Consider the following 18,375-nt stretch of genomic DNA (forward strand, 5'->3'; position numbering starts at 1 on the left):
AAAAACAGCTACGTTGATTGCACTAGAGCTACAAAGAGGTGTTGCAGCTGAGCTACACTACATGAGCAGCCTGCAAAACAATGTACACTCGAATGCTGAAAGCCATCCTGGCGGTCATCCAGCCGTAGTTCTGTTACATGTGCCTTTTTAAAGTTTTTATATCATGGAATAGTGTAAGCCCAGCAAAGCTCGCTCGAATCTACTGCCGAATTAGCCTCTAAGCTTGATATGCTTTCAGCACCTTGTGTTAAACCTCCCCGCCTTCCTGAGTGTTCCTAGTCACCCTTTAGCATCACGGTAGATGCAATGTTTTGATGCCGGTGCTCGTACACGAATTTTGCCTCTTTTAGAGGTAATTTGTGCTTTGAGGCGTCAATTTTAGATCCATCCGGCGAGGTAAACTGTACCAGTCCTTCAAAGAGAAAACTGATTCTGTACAATCCGAGGGTGTTTTTTAAGTCCCTTATATCAGTCAGAACCAGAAGCTCCGGTAAAGCCTACAAGAGTGGCAAATCATAGAAAAAACAAAGACGAGATTCATACACCAACTATTCAGTTGCTCATACACCAGTATATTTGGTTTCGTTCACTTCTCATACGAGTGTAACGATACGGCGTCAATATGCCAGACTCTACCTGCCACTAGTATAATCAATTGAGTCACATGCAACTTTGGTCTCCAGAGGGGCATTAATTTTAGGCAGTTTAGTGTACCCTTGGTTCTGGTGTTTTAAAGTGCTGAAGGGCCTCGAATACGGTTTTACATGCAGGATCTGCAGAAAGCATAACAAACACCACAGGTTTGCACAAATACATGGAAAAATGTAGGGCTGTAGTACTGCTGATCACACTCTACTAGCGATGCGTTTGATTGCCTTAGATATGCGAGGCTTTATGGATTCATAGTACTCCCACTCTGCTGCTTACACTCCGCTTTATCCTCTGTGTCGCAAATCAAATCTAAATGGTGTTGTTGAAGCGGCACTGTCCCTCCAGTACCGTTAAACTGTTCCAGTGTGCGTTTTTCAGCCAAGCTTTTAGGCCGCTGAAATGAGCCAAACAAAGAGAACCAGCATGGGCTTGCAGATAATTGACGAAATGAGTAGAACATCTTTGGCCATACAAAATCATACGTGGCGATATAAATGGCACCGAAAACATTGTTTTTCCAGTCTTTCATAAAGCAGTTCACATTTGCTTGCTAGGGTGGCTGCGAAAGGTTTACAAAGAGACACTTACTTGAAGCATATTCAAGATTTCTTTTCCTAGGTTTTCCGAATTCTTGCACTCTCCGTCGAATCCCAGCAACATGTGATCTTTTGTTCCATGAGCAGAATGCTTCTCTGCAGCTTCGGGGAGTCCTTTGACTCTGTCTAAATCTTCTTTGCGCATTATAGAGACAATTGACATGTAGGGGCACTGATCTGACTGAGTTTCCAACTTGAAACACTCGGAATCAGAGCACTCGATAGTTGCCTAAACGTAAAAGAGGCATTTTTGTAAATTTAGATCAATCACGTCATGAATAAATATTACGAAATTCATATGCTGTGCTCAGAAGTGCAAGTCAAGGCGAAACCTGGAGTTTCCAGCATGCTATAATAAAGTGGACCAACGAAGCATCTCACTTCATGGGTAAGCTTCTCAAAGCCGGAAAGACAGACAGCCCTTTTCTCATCCTCATAGAAAGGCAGTGCCCACATGTTGCTCAGCTGCTGGCTAAGCAGCAAATCCTGTGCACCACAAGGGCAGCGAAGCGGAAAAGTATACATCGCAAAATCAGCCAAGCGTCAGAGAGGAAATGCTTGCTGAAGCAACAAATGCTGTGCTCAGCTGCACTTGGATAGATACTGGGATCGTTCACATAGGATTTGCAAAAACACGTCAACTAGCGCTGGGGGAAAGGGGATGAATGTGCACTTTTCTTTGGTTTTTATCAACGGTTCTGTAATTGATGCAGATGCATCCATAGAATGCAACAAACTTCTAACCTGCTGAACGTCGAGGTTCGGCTTGCTTTCTTCTTTCGCACTTCCATCTTGGCTCTCCGTTTTTTCTACCTCTTCTTTTAGCTGTTTTTGTGCTTCTGCTGTTTTCTCTAAAATACAGAAGGCAACGCAGTAACAGAATATCGATATGTTTAGTAGTGCAAGCCAGGCATGCAGAACTTATGACTACAAACAACACACTGCAGAGTAAATACTCCGCAAAGACGTCGTGCGACGTAAAAAGGCAGATCATATGGTAAAGCTCTTTCATTTACCAAAACCAGGGTATGATGGTAAGCAGCAGCTGCTGCAAAATATGATGTGGGTTTCATTCGGCACACATCAGCACACTGTATAGCTATGCATAAGTACTAGATGCTTTGACACATGTGTTCGCTCTTGTAAAACGGAGCGTCATGTTTACTTGTTCGAGTTTAATGCTGTCTGAGAAAATGAATGCCGCTCACCGTGTAGTTCGAGTATGTTCGCCAGCTGGCCTATGATCTCCTTGCCTTTTGATGCCTTCAGCAACAGGCGCATCCTATCAATAAGAGAATCGAACCTGGCTTCTGGGCTCTCTCCACCACTTAGATCGTGTTGAGTTTGAATTTCAGGTTCACTTTGACTGCTGTTGTCAGTGTGGCTTGCTGGTTCATGATCATCGTGGCTCATTTTGGGCTTTTCGTCGTCAGGGGTGTGTTGAGGGTTATTTTCTTGAGTTGATTCTTCCTTCGGAGAGCCAGCTTCTTCTTGTTTTACTCTATTTATATCCTTCGCATCTGATTCTTTATCGTGGTTCATCTGGTTCTCGCCTTGATGGAGTGTAAGCTCTCCGCGCTTTTCACTTTTACTTTCCTCTACGCCAGAGCCAGAATGGCTTTCGGCACTATCAGCCTGCTTTTCTTTGTCCACTTCTTTGTCCGATGGCTTAAGTCGTCCGCCAATGTGCTTTTCCCCTTGACTTCTATCCTCCTCTGGACCAGCAGAAGTCGCCTCCGCATTCGACTTTTCCCCGTGGCTCTCCTCGCTTGATTCTGCAGAGCTTTCTTCCGCCTCTCTAGACTGGGAAGCTTCCGAGTCGGATTGTTGTTGAGAGAAGGAAATACTACCTGTTTTAATTGGAGGGGGCCTGGCCCACATGAGGGCTGTATTCTGGCCTCTCAGATGTGAAAGGTTGGATTTTTTGTGAGAATCATGGCGAAACGCGCCGTCACTGTCAGCATTTTCATTATCAGAGAGTAAATGAGCTGCGTTTTCAATGAAAGAGTCACCTTTTGCCCCTAGAGTATTTGGGTGTCCCCTCTCCACAAATTGTAGAGCTTTGGAAGACAGGCATGGGGCAGTAACAGCAACGGATAGAACGAATAACCCAGACACATATTTCATTTTGGCTGTATTTGGATTCAGCAGAGCGTCTCCGTAAAAGAAGTGAAAGCAAACTCGGCTTTAGCCGCCGAGGGCTGGCCCCAGATCATCTGGCACGTTGAGTCCGGCATGAGACAACAAAAAACCGATGGAATCTCGTTATAAGAACCCATGGACCGGAATACGTGTACTTTTGTATTGAAGCTTGGTTTGATTCAGCTTTTGAAATCATCATTATGTTCGAAAAAGGCAAGGAGAAGGGTAGAGGTAGAGCACAAGCCCCCGGCATGCTGAGCAACAACTCGCGGCAATGGGCAATGGGCCTGTGCAGAGTCTCTTCCTTCCCTTCATTTTATGGTACATTGCATCAGCACGTCTTCTCCTTTACTGAGTGTTTTCTTATTTCACAATTTATTAATCGGGGGCCACTATCCCCTACTGATCTCGACACCCAGGTCGTCCAGTGGTCTCCCTCTATGGGCCGTATTCGGAGCGCTGCCTACCGCCACGTCTACTCAATGTTCATTCGAAAAGATCCACCATGAATTATCACCCTCATTACTTCAAGATCGTTTTCTTGTTGCCATTCCAGGTCCAAAATGACGTTACCGCAAACGAAGTGCTGTGTACACTAGATTGAGGGCATCGTACTATTGCTGTTGCGCGACATGCATCATTTTGAACCTTTTGATCATACTGTTGATATTTAACTAAAAAACTAGCAATGCTTGACCCGCTGGTCTCAATGTACTATATTATGTCTGGTGCTGTGCCTCGACGCAGGATACGCCACTTACTGCCTGTGTGAGTTAGATGCCACGTGCAAATGGCTGTGAATCCTAAGAGTTCTTAGACAATGCAGCTACGCCCACTCCTCGCTAGCCCTATTCCCCCATGTAAGAGTCTTGTGAGGCGGGGTCTGGGGAATAAGGAGGCACTTTGAGAAAAAAACGATAACTTCTTATGAAGCTTGCATTAAGTCTGGAGCTTTGTATAGTCCTACGAGGCCCTTAAATCAAGCGTTATAAATACATTCGGACTGTCTTTCTAAACATTGTATGGGCCAAAAAAGAATGGCGTGACTTAAACCCTCATTGACCACTTTGTTGGGGTTGTCTCAACCACCTCATTAGCAACCAGCCGCTTAAATCAGATGTTCCCCTATCTTCCATCTCCCTTATTCAGTCTAGGCCCCTTCTGTTTGTTCTGCATCCTCACTTCTCTTGGGACCGTCGTCTCCATTCCCCGAACTATCCTCCTGTCCTGCGCTCGCCCTTCCTATGGTCCCTTCCTCTGTAGGCTCTATTGGAGAAGTCTCCTCCGGCATCCCTTCTGTTCCGGTCCAGTGGTGAGCTGCGCCTTCCCCTTGTTCAGAGCAAGTGGTTCGCGCTCTGCCTTCGTCCTCTGGGAGTGCTGACTGGGCCTCTCTCTCACCTAGGGGCACAGAAGCTGTCCTCGAGTGTTCGGTTTCTAAGTCTGCAGTATGCCCCGAATCTGAGCTAGCCTGTGAGGCACCGCTCATAGAGGAAGTGCTACTCTGTAGTTCCAACGGATGCATCCACCCCGCGGGGGTTTGCGTGCCGGTGCAACAGCGGATGCATCCCTGGGGCCCTCCATAGCGGTGTGCTGGGCCCCATGTGTTGGTGGCTCGTGTTTTATAGCCCCCCTGCTGCCGCGTACGGTGGTAGTACTGTCGATAGGGGAGAACAGTACAGTGACAAAGCTTACAGGAAGCGCGGGCGCCCTCTGCTTCGTGACCCCTAGAGTGTCTCAGTTTCCGCGCACTGTGCGACAGGACAGAATTCTGCACTTGATACTCAGCTAAGGGGCTACTTGTAACCTCGTCAAACCCGTCTTCCTCCGCCCGCGCCTCTATGCCTGACTGTCCATACCCCTGTTCCTTGGGAGCTCTTGAATAACAGCGTTCGCACTCCTCTTCAGCATCTTCTGTGCGTCTGCACGCCTCGCTTGCTGCTGTTACTGGCGTTTGCGGGAATGAAGACGTGGAGGCTTCACTATTTTGCACCCGAAGCGGTAGCTCCTCTGCGGCTTGATTATCTCTCGACGGGTTTTGTGTGACAGCAACACGTGAGCTTTCGCTCCCCGCATAAGGCAAACGGGATGATACACACGCTCCCTGAACGGGTGCATCATGGCTCTTGCTGCTCGATGACACGCGTGTTTCTAAGCCTAAACCAACGACGCTGCCGCTAGCTGAGACAAGGGTAGTGGATGCACTGTTGTGTTTCCTGTCGCCTGTTCCGTCTTCACACTTATTGGGGTTACTTACGCGTCCAAAACTTCGCGACCGATTTCCAAAGGCAAAGAGTGCAGGACCTACACCCAAAAGCAGAAAGAAAATGAGTAGCGGTCTGTCATGGCCCCTCCTGTCTTCCGTTCGTCCCTCTATTTGGCGTGTCACTTGTACTAACCTTCAGGATGCATCATAGCCTCTTGAAAGGCCTGAACAGTTGCCGTAGTTGCTCTACCGCATGAGTCTTCAAGGGCCCAAGTGTCCACCGCGTCGCGAACCTCGGCTGAAATGGTTCGGCCGTTGAGCTTCCGGAGAGTGACACAACACAGTAATGCAAATCCTTCAGCCTGTAGCGGAAAAGGGAAACAGCCGCACGATGGCTCGTGACATCAGCACAACTGCAAGCTGGCAACCTGATGTAAAACGCCGATGCTCTATCAAATAACCCTTATTCTTCTGACTCTAAGGAAATCCTCAAAGTGGACTATAACCCACAACAACTCCAAAGTCGGAAAGCGGATTTCCCCGCAAATCCAAAGCCTCGAGAGACTCAAAAGTAGTCAGCGGCGCTAGGCCCTTAAAATCCCTATACAATATTCGGAAAAGGCAAGCCAAGAGGCAGACACATTGGCACGAACTTCTGAGAGCGGCGGACAGGCAAGTATACAAAAACACGGCAGCGCCGCTCGTTGGCGATGCATGGAAGGAAAGATTTCGCCGTGATAAGGGCTAGACCCTAAATAGATCGTGGCATCGATTACACTGCACCCAGGAGCACAATTCTAGACGTGAAAGGGAGAAGGCAAAACATACCTGATTTGGTTGTTAGCCAAGTTAAGTGCTTGCAGTGTGAATCGCAAAGGCGTATTGGCCAGGCCCCTGCAGCCAACAGAAACGTCTAACCTCGAAGCTCACAGCTGTTTCACTGCTCCTGTATGTGCACCTGGGGACATATGTTTACAGATTCCATTTAATTTTGTAATTATAGATTTTAGACCTCATGCCTAGCTCTCCCTGGTCCTCCTACGCTGGTTTGTATGCTAAATGCTCTGTCACTTACATAATATTTGTGATTTGGTTGGCACTGAGGTCGAGTTGACGAAGACAGAAATGCGAGCCAAAGTTCACGATATCCCTAATGCGGCAGTTGCTGGCAAACAGATTCTGAAGATGAGGAAAAGGCAACGTATGCCCATCCAGACAGACCAGCATGTTGCCGTGTACGTTGAGCTCCCGTAGACCTTCGAAATCCAAAGCTGCAACCTCCCCTAAGGAGAGCTCTATCTGCACATATCCAAAGTACAATGCCAGTGCAGCTGCTGATTCGAGACTAGATGCGTGCAAACCAGTCATCCATGCATTTTAGAGCTTCACTTGCGCCTCTTTCAATTTGAGGGGCCTCGCATATACGTCTGTGAGACCGGCAGTGTCAGCAATGCATGCATCCGGTTACACCACAAGATTACTCCCTAGGGAGGAAACTTCCACTTTTGCGGGTTTCATTAAGCTAGGGGGTCAGCTAAAGCATGGAAGTGGATCAGGAGCCCAATGCTGAGCAGCAACGCGATTTTCCTGCATTGTGCAGTAAAGCACGCTTCAGTTCACCTGCACAACTGGTTGGTCGCAGGATGAGTGTAAAGGTTTGAAATGTGGAACATTGTTTACCTTACGGATGTTGTTGTGGGAAAGGTCCAAGGCCTTGCATTTTCGTGAAGTGCTCCCGTCCGCCAGCAAGAGTGCCTTGAGCTTCGCGGCGTTCAGGATGGGGCCAACAACAACGCTTCCAGCCTCTCTTTTCAGTGGTGTTACGCCTGTATAGTGTTCTCCTGTGGATAAGTGGGTCCTTGAAGCCGCCATCGCGCAATGCGTTAGTACATTTAGCGTGCATACACCCGAAGCGAACTAATCGGTGATCAGTGACCAAAAGCTCCATCCAGTAACAGAGAACATAGAAGATGGCTTCCTGTGGCATATAAAAATGATGCCTAGTATTTTGTCGTTGGCAAAAGTGCAATGCAGACAATGAAGGCATTTCAATCCGGTCCGAGCATCACCTGACCAGAGCGGCGCCTTGTGGTGACGCAGGCATTTCTCAGCCCCCAGGAGAACGAACTACATGAATCAAGACGGCAATGCATTAAATTATAAGTTTGTTCTCTCCGAAAGTGATGTAAGACAGCGGAGCACCATTTGAGCAACAGTCGCTTAAGCCACTACGCATTGCGTGTTCAGACTAGTGGGCCTTTCTTCGTATTGTCGTGTGCCGATGAAGAATCCATCGTATTTAATAAATGGTATCATTCGGAGCCTGTTCTAATATTATAATATGAGCTCTCAATAATAAGACAGCTTCTATGTTTGTCCATGGCACCGCAGTCTGGACAGCATTTGGCCGTCCTCGGTTCTGAGTTTAAAGATGTCCAAATCTTCCGACATTTTAAACACAACTTCCACTCACTACTCTTGCTTGTTGATTAATCATAAAGAGATGTAAACTGCTAGAATTGGTAAATGGTCGGGTTGTGGGACGGGGGAGTACTATCGTGGCAAGGCTGCGCATCCATAGAAGCGAGCTGTGTAAGCGCCTTGTTGCACGAATGTGGGATTATTGCTTGAATAACAGTACTTCGAAAAGCTCCTACTGTGAAGCACTGCAACCTCAACCATGCTCAGCCTGGACAGTAAAAAATAGGTTACACGTGGGGCAGCCGTCCGCACAGCGTGTGCCTCCGCCTTGATTAATTGCGCTAATGGATATATTAGTGGCTGGCTTGGCATGCTAAACAGTTTCAAAAAAGCGCTTTCCAGGCCCTCTATACATCTTATTTGATTATTTGCTCTCAACGCGCCTTCTGCTCAGAGGCTTTAAGCGCTTGGTTCATACAACGAATCACATTACTTTAGTCTTGGACTCCACGGCACAAACACTTGATTTAAACCCACATTTCTAATTCACGGCGTACGCAGTGAGTGCTTGGACCCTTCAATACGGCAGGATTATTCATTGACCCGTACAAAATGCATAGGCGAAGGCTCAAGGCGATGCGCTGCTTCGATTGAAATAGCCGCACCGTGTTTCGTCCCCTCTAGCTGACTGTTACTGTCTTCGCAAGCCCCCTGGGTTTGTCGGGGTTGATAGACTTGCCCACAGAGAGTTCGTATGCCAGAAGCTGGAGGGGGATAGCTGAAAGCAGCGCCGTAAGCGGTCCATTGCTTGGAACAACAATGTAGTCATCTGCTACGTCTTGTACAAGCTCGGGAATATCCGTAATGCAGACGAGATATGCCCCTCTCGCTTTCACTTGCTGCGCTGCATTTATCATCAACGCAGCATGCTGGTCCGCCAAGACAATCATTATGACCGGTGTACGTTTCTGGTCATCTATAAGAGCAAACGGACCGTGCTTCAGCGCTCCCCCTGCAAATCCTTCAGCGTGAATGTAGGATATCTCTTTTATCTTCAAAGCTCCCTCGAGCGCAACGGGGTAGCCAAAACCTTTGCCGAGCACAAACAAAGTCTGTGCATCTTTCAGCTTTTCAGCGATCCGCTTGCATGTGCTGTGGCAATTAAGAGTCATGCCGGCGTAGACTGGCAAACGGTGCAGGGCGTCTAGGAGCGCATTGCACCGGTCCGGGTACTCCTCACTCCGGAGGTTCTGCCAGAACCAACTGGAGACCAAGGCGAGGACTGTTACCTGACACACAGAAGGAGAAACTAGTCCAATGTTAATTTTCTGATTGTTCAAAAAGGAGGAGCTACTAGACGGAGAAGAGAGCTATAGAGCAGGTTTACACTTGCTGCTGGGGCACTCCAGCAGACCACTAGCAATTCGGAGATTGATCTGCTTGTCCGTACATTCCCGCCCTGTTATGCAGCCAAGCTTGCATACTAGAACAAAGGCTTTCAAAAGGCTCATGCCTGTGCGAGTCTTCAGGAATGAGGCGTGTGTGCATTTGCAAACATGTGTGAAAAGGCACGGAGGTTGCTCACCTGCGAGGTGAAAGCTTTTGTAGATGCCACGGCGACTTCCCTTCCCGCGTTTAGGTACACTCCACAAGACGTCATGCGGGCAAGGAGGGAGCCGACAGAGTTAACGATGGAGAACTTTCTCACACCGTGTTCGTCGGCGACCTGGCAAGCTCGGATGGTATCTAGTGTCTCCCCGGATTGTGAAAGTAGAAGAATGCCGGCGTCGTGCTTGGGAAGAGAGTGCTGCTCCAGCTCAGTGGCATCCACTGCGCGCACTTGATCGAAACATGCCAGCCACTGCATCAACTGTTCCCCGTACATCCCCGCATAGAGGGATGTGCCACACCCTGCAAGCAACAGGTTCTTAATTGCAAGTAAGTCCGTGTTTTGATCCAAGCCCCCCAGCTTCACGCGGTTTCCATGCGCCATTATCCTCCCTCCATAGTTCAAGGCGCGGGCCAGACTCTGTGGCTGCTCATATATCTCCTTAAGAGTCCAGTGAGGAAAAGGGTCTGGAGATATCTCCACTGTCTCCGTTGAAATCCGGTGCACATCTCGAGATTCCAGCAGTTGGTCGATGCCCCTGCTCGTCACGATTGCAATTTCCCCGTCCTGCAGCATCAGGTACTGACTGGTATGCCTCGCCAAGGCTGCCGGCTCGGACGCTATGAATACTTGCCCATCGCTGCTGCCAACAAGAAGAGGGGATCCGTTGCGCGCGAGCACAATGCGGTCTGGATAGTCCTTGTGAATCACGCAGAGGCCCCATGTGCCCTGTAGCTGCGAGACGCTCTCCGCCACGGCGTCTTCGAAGCAGAGTCCTTCATCCAGATGGTGGCCAATAAGGTTGGCAATCACCTCCGTATCTGTCTGTGTCAGAAATTCACAGCCTTTCGAAATCAGGTCCTTTTTAAGCTGAGCGAAGTTGTCTATTGTTCCGTTGTGCACAAGTGAAATCCGCTTCTTCCAATCCATGTGAGGATGCGCATTTGTATCTGTCTTCCCCCCATGCGTTGCCCAGCGCGTGTGGGCTATTCCAATATGGTGCCCCCCGTGAACGGCGGGAGCCTCAGTTTTCAGCAGCTGGATGCAGTCGCTAGTTGAGCCTCTGCTGGCGAACTTCGTTGTGATAAGCTGCCCCTCGTTGTCAATGGTCGTCATGCCGCAGCTATCGTATCCCCTGTTTTGAAGGGTCTCAATTCCCTCCATCAGCACGGGCTCCACATTACCTGTGCCAATGTAGCCAACGATGCCACAGCACTGTGCAGCAGATTTGTCCCGAAACATCAGGGCCGACGCAAGACCCGCTGCAGCCATGACGGCGCAAGCCCCAATAAAAGGGCTGTAGGAATTCGAACCATGGAGATGGGGCCCATCAATCCAATTGATGGAGGGGGGGTTGTGAGGGAAGCTTCGGCAGCCGAAGGGCGAGTTGGTTGCGGAGAGGAGGCCGGCAGATGCTGATCTGCTGTTGCGATTTTGGCTATAAACACCACTGGCCCCCACACAGCCGCCCCTTAGGGCCACCACCACGTGCCGGTATGCGCGCAAACAACTGGAGCACGACTGAGTCATTTGGGCCTTCGTTTGTCTCAAGGGTACAGGTCGTGCCCAGTAAAGCTAAACAAAATCCGCATGAGAAGTTAAGTGATCAAACTGCTAAAACTTTGTGGCGTTGGCGCTGATGCCCCTGGTGTCAATTCGGAGAAGGGTCAGGATGCTTACGCCCTGCAAGCTGACCAACGGCACAGCCAGCGCCGAGTATTCGATGGAGCAGAATTGCCGGTGATGGCCTGGTGACGCTCAGAAGGCCTAAACCACACAATTAATGCCAACGGAAATTCCAAGACACCCTGAATAACATGCTAAAGCGGGTTTTCGGGTGTAGCGCTGCTGACGGCAATGACGAGCTTTCCTTGGTAATACCCAATAAAAGCAGTGCTTAGCAGTGGAAACAAAAGCTGTAGTTCGATTTCCTCAATGCTTGTGGAAACTGCTATGTGGATTGATTCCGAACTAGGAGGGATGCCCTCTCCGCCGTGTTGGGTCGGTCGCACTATTAACACAATCTGGTATTCCTTGTGTGCTTGATTGCACCGTACCGTCAATAGCCCGGCTAGCTAACAACCGATTTTTTAGGAGACGTGTATTATTCCTGGGCTATCATACGTAGAGGGACTTTCTACCCGTAAAACATCAATAGCGCACCCGTGGATCGGCGAGCTGATCTACGAGGCATGGAAGACCGCGGTCGGCTGCAGTGCTTGGGATGTTCCATGCCCTATTGGTGATATACGTATCAATACCGTTTTTTCTATGCTGTCTTGGTGCTTGTCATATGCGTTCTGTTCTGTCAGATTAACTGCTTGCGTTTGAGCCAGTCAGGGTCTTCTATCCGTGCTCTGAACAAGGCTCCTCCCGAGAATTTTCTACTACAATAGATGTGTAACCAAGGATTTTATAAAGGTTGCTTAGCTTATGTGACTGTCGTTTTTTCTTAAATATCAGGGAGAACTGTTTGCTCGGTTTAACAATGCCCAATGGCGGGTGTGTACTGTGCATCCTGAACCGTTTCATCTGTCTCCATAGGGAAGGCACTTGCTTCAAGCGTTTCGAGGTAAACTCGAATGAACGCCATATAAATGCTCCATATAAGCTTTACTCGCTCGCTTCCTCAGGATTTCCGGCTAGAGCCGGGAGGTAAGACCAGGGTGCGCGAACGGCAACTTGAAATAGCGTCTAACGCAAACGCGTGCAGTATTGTCTCTCCTTTTGTCATCTCGTATTTCCCTCCAATATATAGGGCGTACAAGTACACAACACAGTGACTTAGCCTTGTACCAATTCATAGGTAAACATAACTAGTGCACTAAAAGGGTTTTCTTAGCTTACCTCACTGAATCTTCCCCTCGCCTCTACTTCAAACACACGTCTTTCTACCCCGTGCCTATACTTCCACACGAACTGGATATAAGACAGCACGTTCCTGCCCTATAGCCACTCCCGTCGCAGACAGACTCGTAAGAAAAGCAGAACACCAACTAGTTTAAATAAATTGAGAGGCAGAACGACGCATACACCATACAGTTATGACCGGTGGCCCATATTAAATTTCGTGCGCCTCCTAATGCGAGAAAATAGAAGACAAATAGTCAAATTATACTCTAGTTGAGCACTGCCTCGGCTTCACATGAACCAAACCCTACGTGCAAACACTACCGTTGCATGCAGAACAGACATTTTAATCGCCCCCAAAGCTGCGTAAAGTAGAATGGATGGACAGCCTTGTTCATACTGCTTGCGTATAAACTCAAATCTAGAAAAAAAACAACTATCACACCCGGGAACGTTTAAAGCAATAACTACAGACAAGAATAACTCCTTCAGGCAGAAAATGCGCTGGGAAACAACAATTATCAAGTGATGCTAGCAATACTTTCCATGAAGGCCATCGCTGCTAACAAGAACCTCAGTTTCTCTCACAGGCGGCTATGATCGCAACTGCTCCTCCAGCAGCCACTGAGGTGGCGATCCCTACTCCTTATCACTGAGACACTTTTCCTATGTGTTCTCGGCGCTTAATAGTCCTAGCAACTATACAACTCCCTTTGAAGCCTCCTTCTCCACAGGACACTTGCCACGCGGCGCGATCGGCTTAAAATTCAGGCGACTTTAGAAAATCTCTAGAACGCCAACATTGCTAGCTCTGCGCTGCCTTCAGCCTTGGCAAAAATCAATAATACTGCTCATACGGCCGCCAACGCGCTCGTCTGATCCCCTGTTACACCACGTAGAGCCTATTGATTCATCAGAGAGAAGTCTCCAGGCTGGACACATCCACAGGACCGCAGCTTACAATAATTCTGTGTATGTTGAGCATTGCCAAGGCATTCGCGTGCACTAATTAGCTGTGCTCTAAATGTCTCAACCGCTACGGGTGGCTGTTGACCGTGGACTACCAGATGCAGGCCCGGACAAGGGAGGGGCTTCTCAGTGTAGACAGGGGATGCGGGGGTGCACCAGGTAGACGAGTGAGCTGGTGCAGTATATATTCACTGGGCACAACAAAGAAGGTCTAGCCATGCAATTACTTGTTTTGTGCACATAGAGCTGCAGATTCTGGAGAAGGGTGCAGTTGGTGTACCCTGTTCTTCTGTAGGAAAAATATAGGCATGCTAGGAACTCTGCAATGTAGTCAGCCTCTTGAACGTAGCAGCAAATGCATGATCCTCCACAAGGCTATTGTGGATATACCCAGGCACCACATGGCATGGCCCTAGCTTTCCACCTATACTACAGAACCAGCATGATGCTGGGGAGCATAACTTCGTGTGCTAGTGGCTTCTCTCTTTTACCTAAGCTCAACCGCTGCCTCACAACTTCGCCTCTACCGTGTTCCTGCCTCGTGCACCTACGTGACAACATTGTGACTTGCTAGTGCGTGCAAATTTTGAATGTGCAGCACCTGATTCGCATTTTTATGGGGTGCTGCTGCATCTAATCAGTTGACATCCCGAAGGCTGGCTCATCAGGACGACGGCGTCTAGGCTTGACGCATTGACCGAAATCTGGTGCTAAATGATTAGAAGCTAAGGACAACACCCTCAATAGACGTGAACTACGCTGGTAGTTCATTACGCCAGCTGTCGTATGGTGGTGGGCAATGCTCCTTTCACGGGCAATACGGGGGCGGGACTTGAAGACACGTCAAAAAACACTAGCACACTTGGGGTCCCTAGTCGTAAAGATACTACTGGGGAATCCGTAGAGCTTCAGAACATGAGCTAAGAGTAAGTGAGGGGCTTCCCGAACCATGATAGAATTGAAACAAGGCATGATATGGGCATATATGCTGGGTGTCTCCCTCCACAACGATGTAGGTGTTCCCCTCATCCTTGACCTCCTGCAGTCCAGGGAGACAGGCCCGATCATATCATGCAGCGTTTCGTCAGAAGCCGAGAGGGTTTGCAAAAAGCTGGGCATTATGAGAGTTGTGCGGCTCCGGCTGCTGACAATCTGGACATGACAGTGCATACTCCCCTGCCGCGGAACGCAACCCAGCTCAACAAAAAGAGCGTATACGCATTTCCAATGTAGTAGGCATCCGTCTTTAATCCGACAAACCGGTGCTTTGCACAAAATCGTATTGCAGAGCGAAGTCAGTTAAGCAAGTGAGGAGATCTGACCCACAAGAGGCTATCCTCAACGTGGCCGTGCTTCACCCTTTGGCCCTTCCCGATCTCGGCAACAAAGGTGGATGCATGGGTATTCGAAGCAAGGCTAACGCGGCTTAAACAAGCCCTTGAATCTTCACAGACACAAATTCCGGTTTTTTTGCGCACCAGTGAACAGTTGAGGCTTAGTGAGACCGCGTGATCGACCGCTTTGAGAATCGTCCCGTCCTCGACTGTTTAGCCGTACTGCAGGAGCAACACGAGTCAACGCGCAGCTGTAGGGCTCTGAAAGTTTAGAAAGCTCTATGCAAGGTACACTGAAGGCTGAGGGTCTGTCAGGAGACCGCAATGACAGCGGTACAAAATGTGCCAGCATTTTTTCATGCCCTGTCACACTGAACTTAGTTACTTCTCCCCGCATTGGACAGCGCTGCTCAATGTTGGTGAAAATAAGGAGAACAACAACCATTACATTAATGCTTTAGAGAACCCATAGCCATTGGGGACAGATTATCGCCCAGTGCCATATCACTAGCATTGGTTGTGGGGAAGGAATGATGCCCACATGTAAGCAACACGAGTATCGGTGGCATCAGCATTTTTCGTTCAAAAAGCAATTCTGTATGATTCATTATATCAGTTAATCAATGAACAGTCTCAGCATATTCAGAGTGAATTTTTGATGGCAACAAGCAAGCTTGAGGGACTTCTCGTTGCCTTTACGGGTGCGTAAAGCTAAAGGCCATGGCTGGGTTATTTCGATTTTTGCCGAGTCTGGCTCCACTCCTGCAGGAACTCTCAAGTAGATAAAAACAAGCAGTTGCGTACCTTCACAAACCACCGGTAATGCCGCACAAGGTGAGGATTACGCGGTAAGTCCTTGATTGACTCGCGGTAGCCAGGAGTTGCAGTACAGCTGGGGAACTTGGGTTTCTTAACGGAATAGAGGTATCTCGACTTTGCGAGTGCCGATGTAGACGCCATTTAGTGCCTATCATATGGGTGAGTGACACAGGTGTCTGTGAGGTCACCTCGCCTGAGTCTACTCTTGATCCATGTACTTTGCTACCTACCTCCTGAGCATAAGGCCTCCGAAACTCCTGCTTCACAGTACTCCTACTGAGCTGCTCAAAATTAGTGCGTATGCTCTACCGTATGTCCTTTTTGGGTACCGACACCTGGTATTTCCCCAAAGGCATTGGTCGATTCTTGCACTATGCCTTTTTCAGCATATCATCCACCTGCCGCTCAATTTTCTCTAAGTGCTGAGGGGCCTTCCAATACGGCAAAATATAGCTTAAAGCGGACCGATGCATAAGCTCGATGCGGTGCCATCGGATATCAGCAGGTGTCAGCCTGCTGGCATCTCGTCAATATTGAGCACATCCTCGAATTCACGTATGATGTTTGCCAATATCTGCTGTTTATCAGTTGCGAGATTATTGAATTTTTAAATCGATTATCGCTTACATAGCCAATAACAATGAGTATGATCAGAACTGTCTTCTCTCACAGCATTGCGCAGCCGCATGCATGAAGTCTCTGGCGTTGAGGTACCGCCCCCAAATGCCCACAAGGAAAAGGAGTGTTGTTGAGAAGACTACGAGCTGCTTCTTCCTATCGCTTCCCAGTAAAATGAACCACATAGCGCGCAGCTGTGGTGGCAGGAACGTTTTTTATTGGGTCGCTCAAGGAGTACCAAAGATTATGTCATGATGCACGGGTCCAACTTAAAGTCACGGACCCTGCTGCTAGGATTCAATTACGGTTCGCAAACAGATGTGGCCCCCTAGCCTTGCCAATGCTCGCGATCTGCCACTCTCAGCAAATCTGACTCTTAGGCACTGCGCTAACTAATAAATAGGCAGATTCCGCTTCGGTGCCGTTTCCCCAGATGGCCCATCTACCTCCCATCCAGAGTCAAGTAACATCGGAAATTCCTGAACAGTGTGAACTTGTATCAACGTACAATTGATCCATTGTGGACCCAAACTGCAGCCTAGGTCCTTGAACCCCCTTCAGTGCGTCACAACCTGCAAGGAGGCTTTCCATTTTCCTGATGCGATTTCCCCGCTCGCCAAGCAGCCTGATTGTGCTGGGCTCAGCCTCGTGGTTCGACTTCTTTGACTTTTCCATGGGCTTTCACTTCCGGTATATACGACACAGTCACCTGAACTAAAAAGAGTTGGGCTGTTGGAAACTGCCTGAAGCTACGTAAGGGCGCGAGTTACTGTTTGGCTTCAGTTTTCCCCAACCTAGCAAGTAGGCTGGGTGGGCAGAGGCCCGACAAGAGGTTCGAAGTCCTGACCTGTCTCCTCCTTTTTAGCCAGAGGCGCAGGAAATGCGTTGCTTTGTTTCTTGCTACAAGCAAATTTTGACATTTGTGACGGTCTTACCGGTCTATTGCTTAATCGGTGTGTCACTGCCCATCCTGCAACCATCTGACGTGATACCGTGGCTAGACCTAAGACAAGCCAGAAAAAGAAGCTGTTCTTCCACGTTGTGGCATTTCCGAAATAAATTTACATATTTCTAAGTAGAAGTAATAATAATATTTCGCTCTGCTTCAGTTTTTTAAAAAAAATTCCCAGATTGTAGAACTGATCTTGGTACAAACCGATACGTTTGGGCGTGTATGAGGGCGTGAATGCGTCTTCTCTGTGATATTCTTACGGATCATAGCGCGACTAAGTAATTCTTTGGTTTTTGACACCACTGGAATGGCAATCATTGCCACCATACAGGCTGACAAAAGGATGGAGCACCGCCACGCTGGCTGTGATTCAAAACAACACGAAGGATCTGGTGCTTTCAACTTTCGACTTCATTTCGGAGTAGGTTTGTGCAATCATATTATCATGCTGTTCCAGGCCATACTAGGATTCACCCTAGAGTGCAGAGAGCTCTGAGAGTCCTGCCGGTGGCCTGGGATGCGTAGCGTGGTAGAGTTCGCTCTGTCAGATTCAGATTGTTAGCAACCAAAGCCTCACGATGCTCCCAAGCCCGGCCTCGTGCAACGCCCTTTGGCTCCTGAAAAAGGTTCGGATTGTTGTAACTATGGATTATTTTTTTGGAATGCTAAAGATCGGGGTCAGGATAGCTTTATCACTTTCCAATAGACTCAGCTAATGTGCACAATTATTCCTAGCTCCACCGCTGTCACGGCTTAAGAAGTCGCTGGATTATTCGCCTCTTATGTGCGAAAGACTCAGGCATGCCTCAGGAACATAATACAGATAAGGATACAAACCTGGTCAGTGCACTCTGCATGTTTTAGGAACCTCATACATATTGAACACTATGTGGCCACTGCCAACCACCACGTGGCAGATTGACAGGCAGAGTACACCAACCACGCACTTCCGCAGTGTATTGGATAATCTGGTCGCACAGATCCTATTGCTTGGCTTGATTTTCCTCCTTATGCTTAGTTGGTGTACTTTTCAACAGTGCACCCGTCCATCCAAGGTCTCCCGGATTCCTTCTTGACACTGAGGATTTCCTCTCCAATTCAAACCTTGACTGCTGGTCCGGGCTTTGCAGGCACCCTTTGCAATAGAGTGTTTCGGTGAACAACCAATGACTAGTACATGACAATGTATATGCAATGTTTCAGAGAAAGAG

The 18,375-nt window shown here is 48.5% G+C and overlaps 3 protein-coding genes across 3 annotated transcripts; all 3 read right to left on the minus strand.

The window, feature by feature from the left end:
- Positions 1–275: 275 nt before the first annotated feature.
- On the minus strand, positions 276–3,374 carry LOC34622857. The gene is made up of 7 exons (XM_022735998.2): positions 2,456–3,374; positions 1,992–2,098; positions 1,629–1,733; positions 1,240–1,476; positions 928–1,045; positions 715–773; positions 276–497 (listed from the first exon to the last, which is right to left on the minus strand). The coding sequence occupies exons 1-7, from the start codon at positions 3,372–3,374 to the stop codon at positions 276–278; spliced, it is 1,767 nt and encodes a 588-aa protein (XP_022587624.2).
- A 1,165-nt stretch (positions 3,375–4,539) lies between these two features.
- Positions 4,540–7,464, minus strand: LOC34622858 (dynein assembly factor 1, axonemal homolog). The gene is made up of 6 exons (XM_026335368.1): positions 7,275–7,464; positions 6,668–6,704; positions 6,421–6,486; positions 6,103–6,193; positions 5,786–5,954; positions 4,540–5,690 (listed from the first exon to the last, which is right to left on the minus strand). Exons 1-6 carry the CDS (start codon positions 7,462–7,464, stop codon positions 4,540–4,542), a joined length of 1,704 nt encoding a protein of 567 aa, XP_026191153.1.
- A 1,229-nt stretch (positions 7,465–8,693) lies between these two features.
- LOC34622859 (glutamine--fructose-6-phosphate aminotransferase [isomerizing]) lies at positions 8,694–11,152 on the minus strand. Its single transcript, XM_026335369.1, has 3 exons — positions 10,999–11,152; positions 9,599–10,884; positions 8,694–9,302 (listed from the first exon to the last, which is right to left on the minus strand). Exons 1-3 carry the CDS (start codon positions 11,150–11,152, stop codon positions 8,694–8,696), a joined length of 2,049 nt encoding a protein of 682 aa, XP_026191154.1.
- Between the last annotated feature and the right edge of the window lie 7,223 nt (positions 11,153–18,375).

This window comes from Cyclospora cayetanensis, unplaced genomic scaffold (assembly GCF_002999335.1).
Source record: "Cyclospora cayetanensis isolate NF1_C8 unplaced genomic scaffold, CcayRef3 CcayRef3_contig_67, whole genome shotgun sequence".
Taxonomy (NCBI): domain Eukaryota; phylum Apicomplexa; class Conoidasida; order Eucoccidiorida; family Eimeriidae; genus Cyclospora; species Cyclospora cayetanensis.

Excerpts from the sequence above, each read along its gene's own strand:
- LOC34622857 (XM_022735998.2), bottom strand. The coding sequence starts at position 3,374 with ATGAAATATGTGTCTGGGTTATTCGTTCTATCCGTTGCTGTTACTGCC. Across the intron at positions 1,734-1,991 it reads CGAACCTCGACGTTCAGCAG|GATTTGCTGCTTAGCCAGCA; the intron begins GTTAGAAGTTTG and ends TGTGGTGCACAG. Across the intron at positions 774-927 it reads CACAGAGGATAAAGCGGAGT|ATCCTGCATGTAAAACCGTA; the intron begins GTAAGCAGCAGA and ends TGCTTTCTGCAG.
- LOC34622858 (XM_026335368.1), bottom strand. The coding sequence starts at position 7,464 with ATGGCGGCTTCAAGGACCCACTTATCCACAGGAGAACACTATACAGGC. Across the intron at positions 6,487-6,667 it reads AACCAAATCACAAATATTAT|GGGCCTGGCCAATACGCCTT; the intron begins GTAAGTGACAGA and ends TGTTGGCTGCAG. Across the intron at positions 5,955-6,102 it reads TTTCCGACTTTGGAGTTGTT|GCTGAAGGATTTGCATTACT; the intron begins GTGGGTTATAGT and ends TTTCCGCTACAG.
- LOC34622859 (XM_026335369.1), bottom strand. The coding sequence starts at position 11,152 with ATGACTCAGTCGTGCTCCAGTTGTTTGCGCGCATACCGGCACGTGGTG. Across the intron at positions 10,885-10,998 it reads CGCAACCAACTCGCCCTTCG|CGGGTCTTGCGTCGGCCCTG; the intron begins GCTGCCGAAGCT and ends TCATGGCTGCAG. Across the intron at positions 9,303-9,598 it reads CAAAAGCTTTCACCTCGCAG|GTAACAGTCCTCGCCTTGGT; the intron begins GTGAGCAACCTC and ends TCTGTGTGTCAG.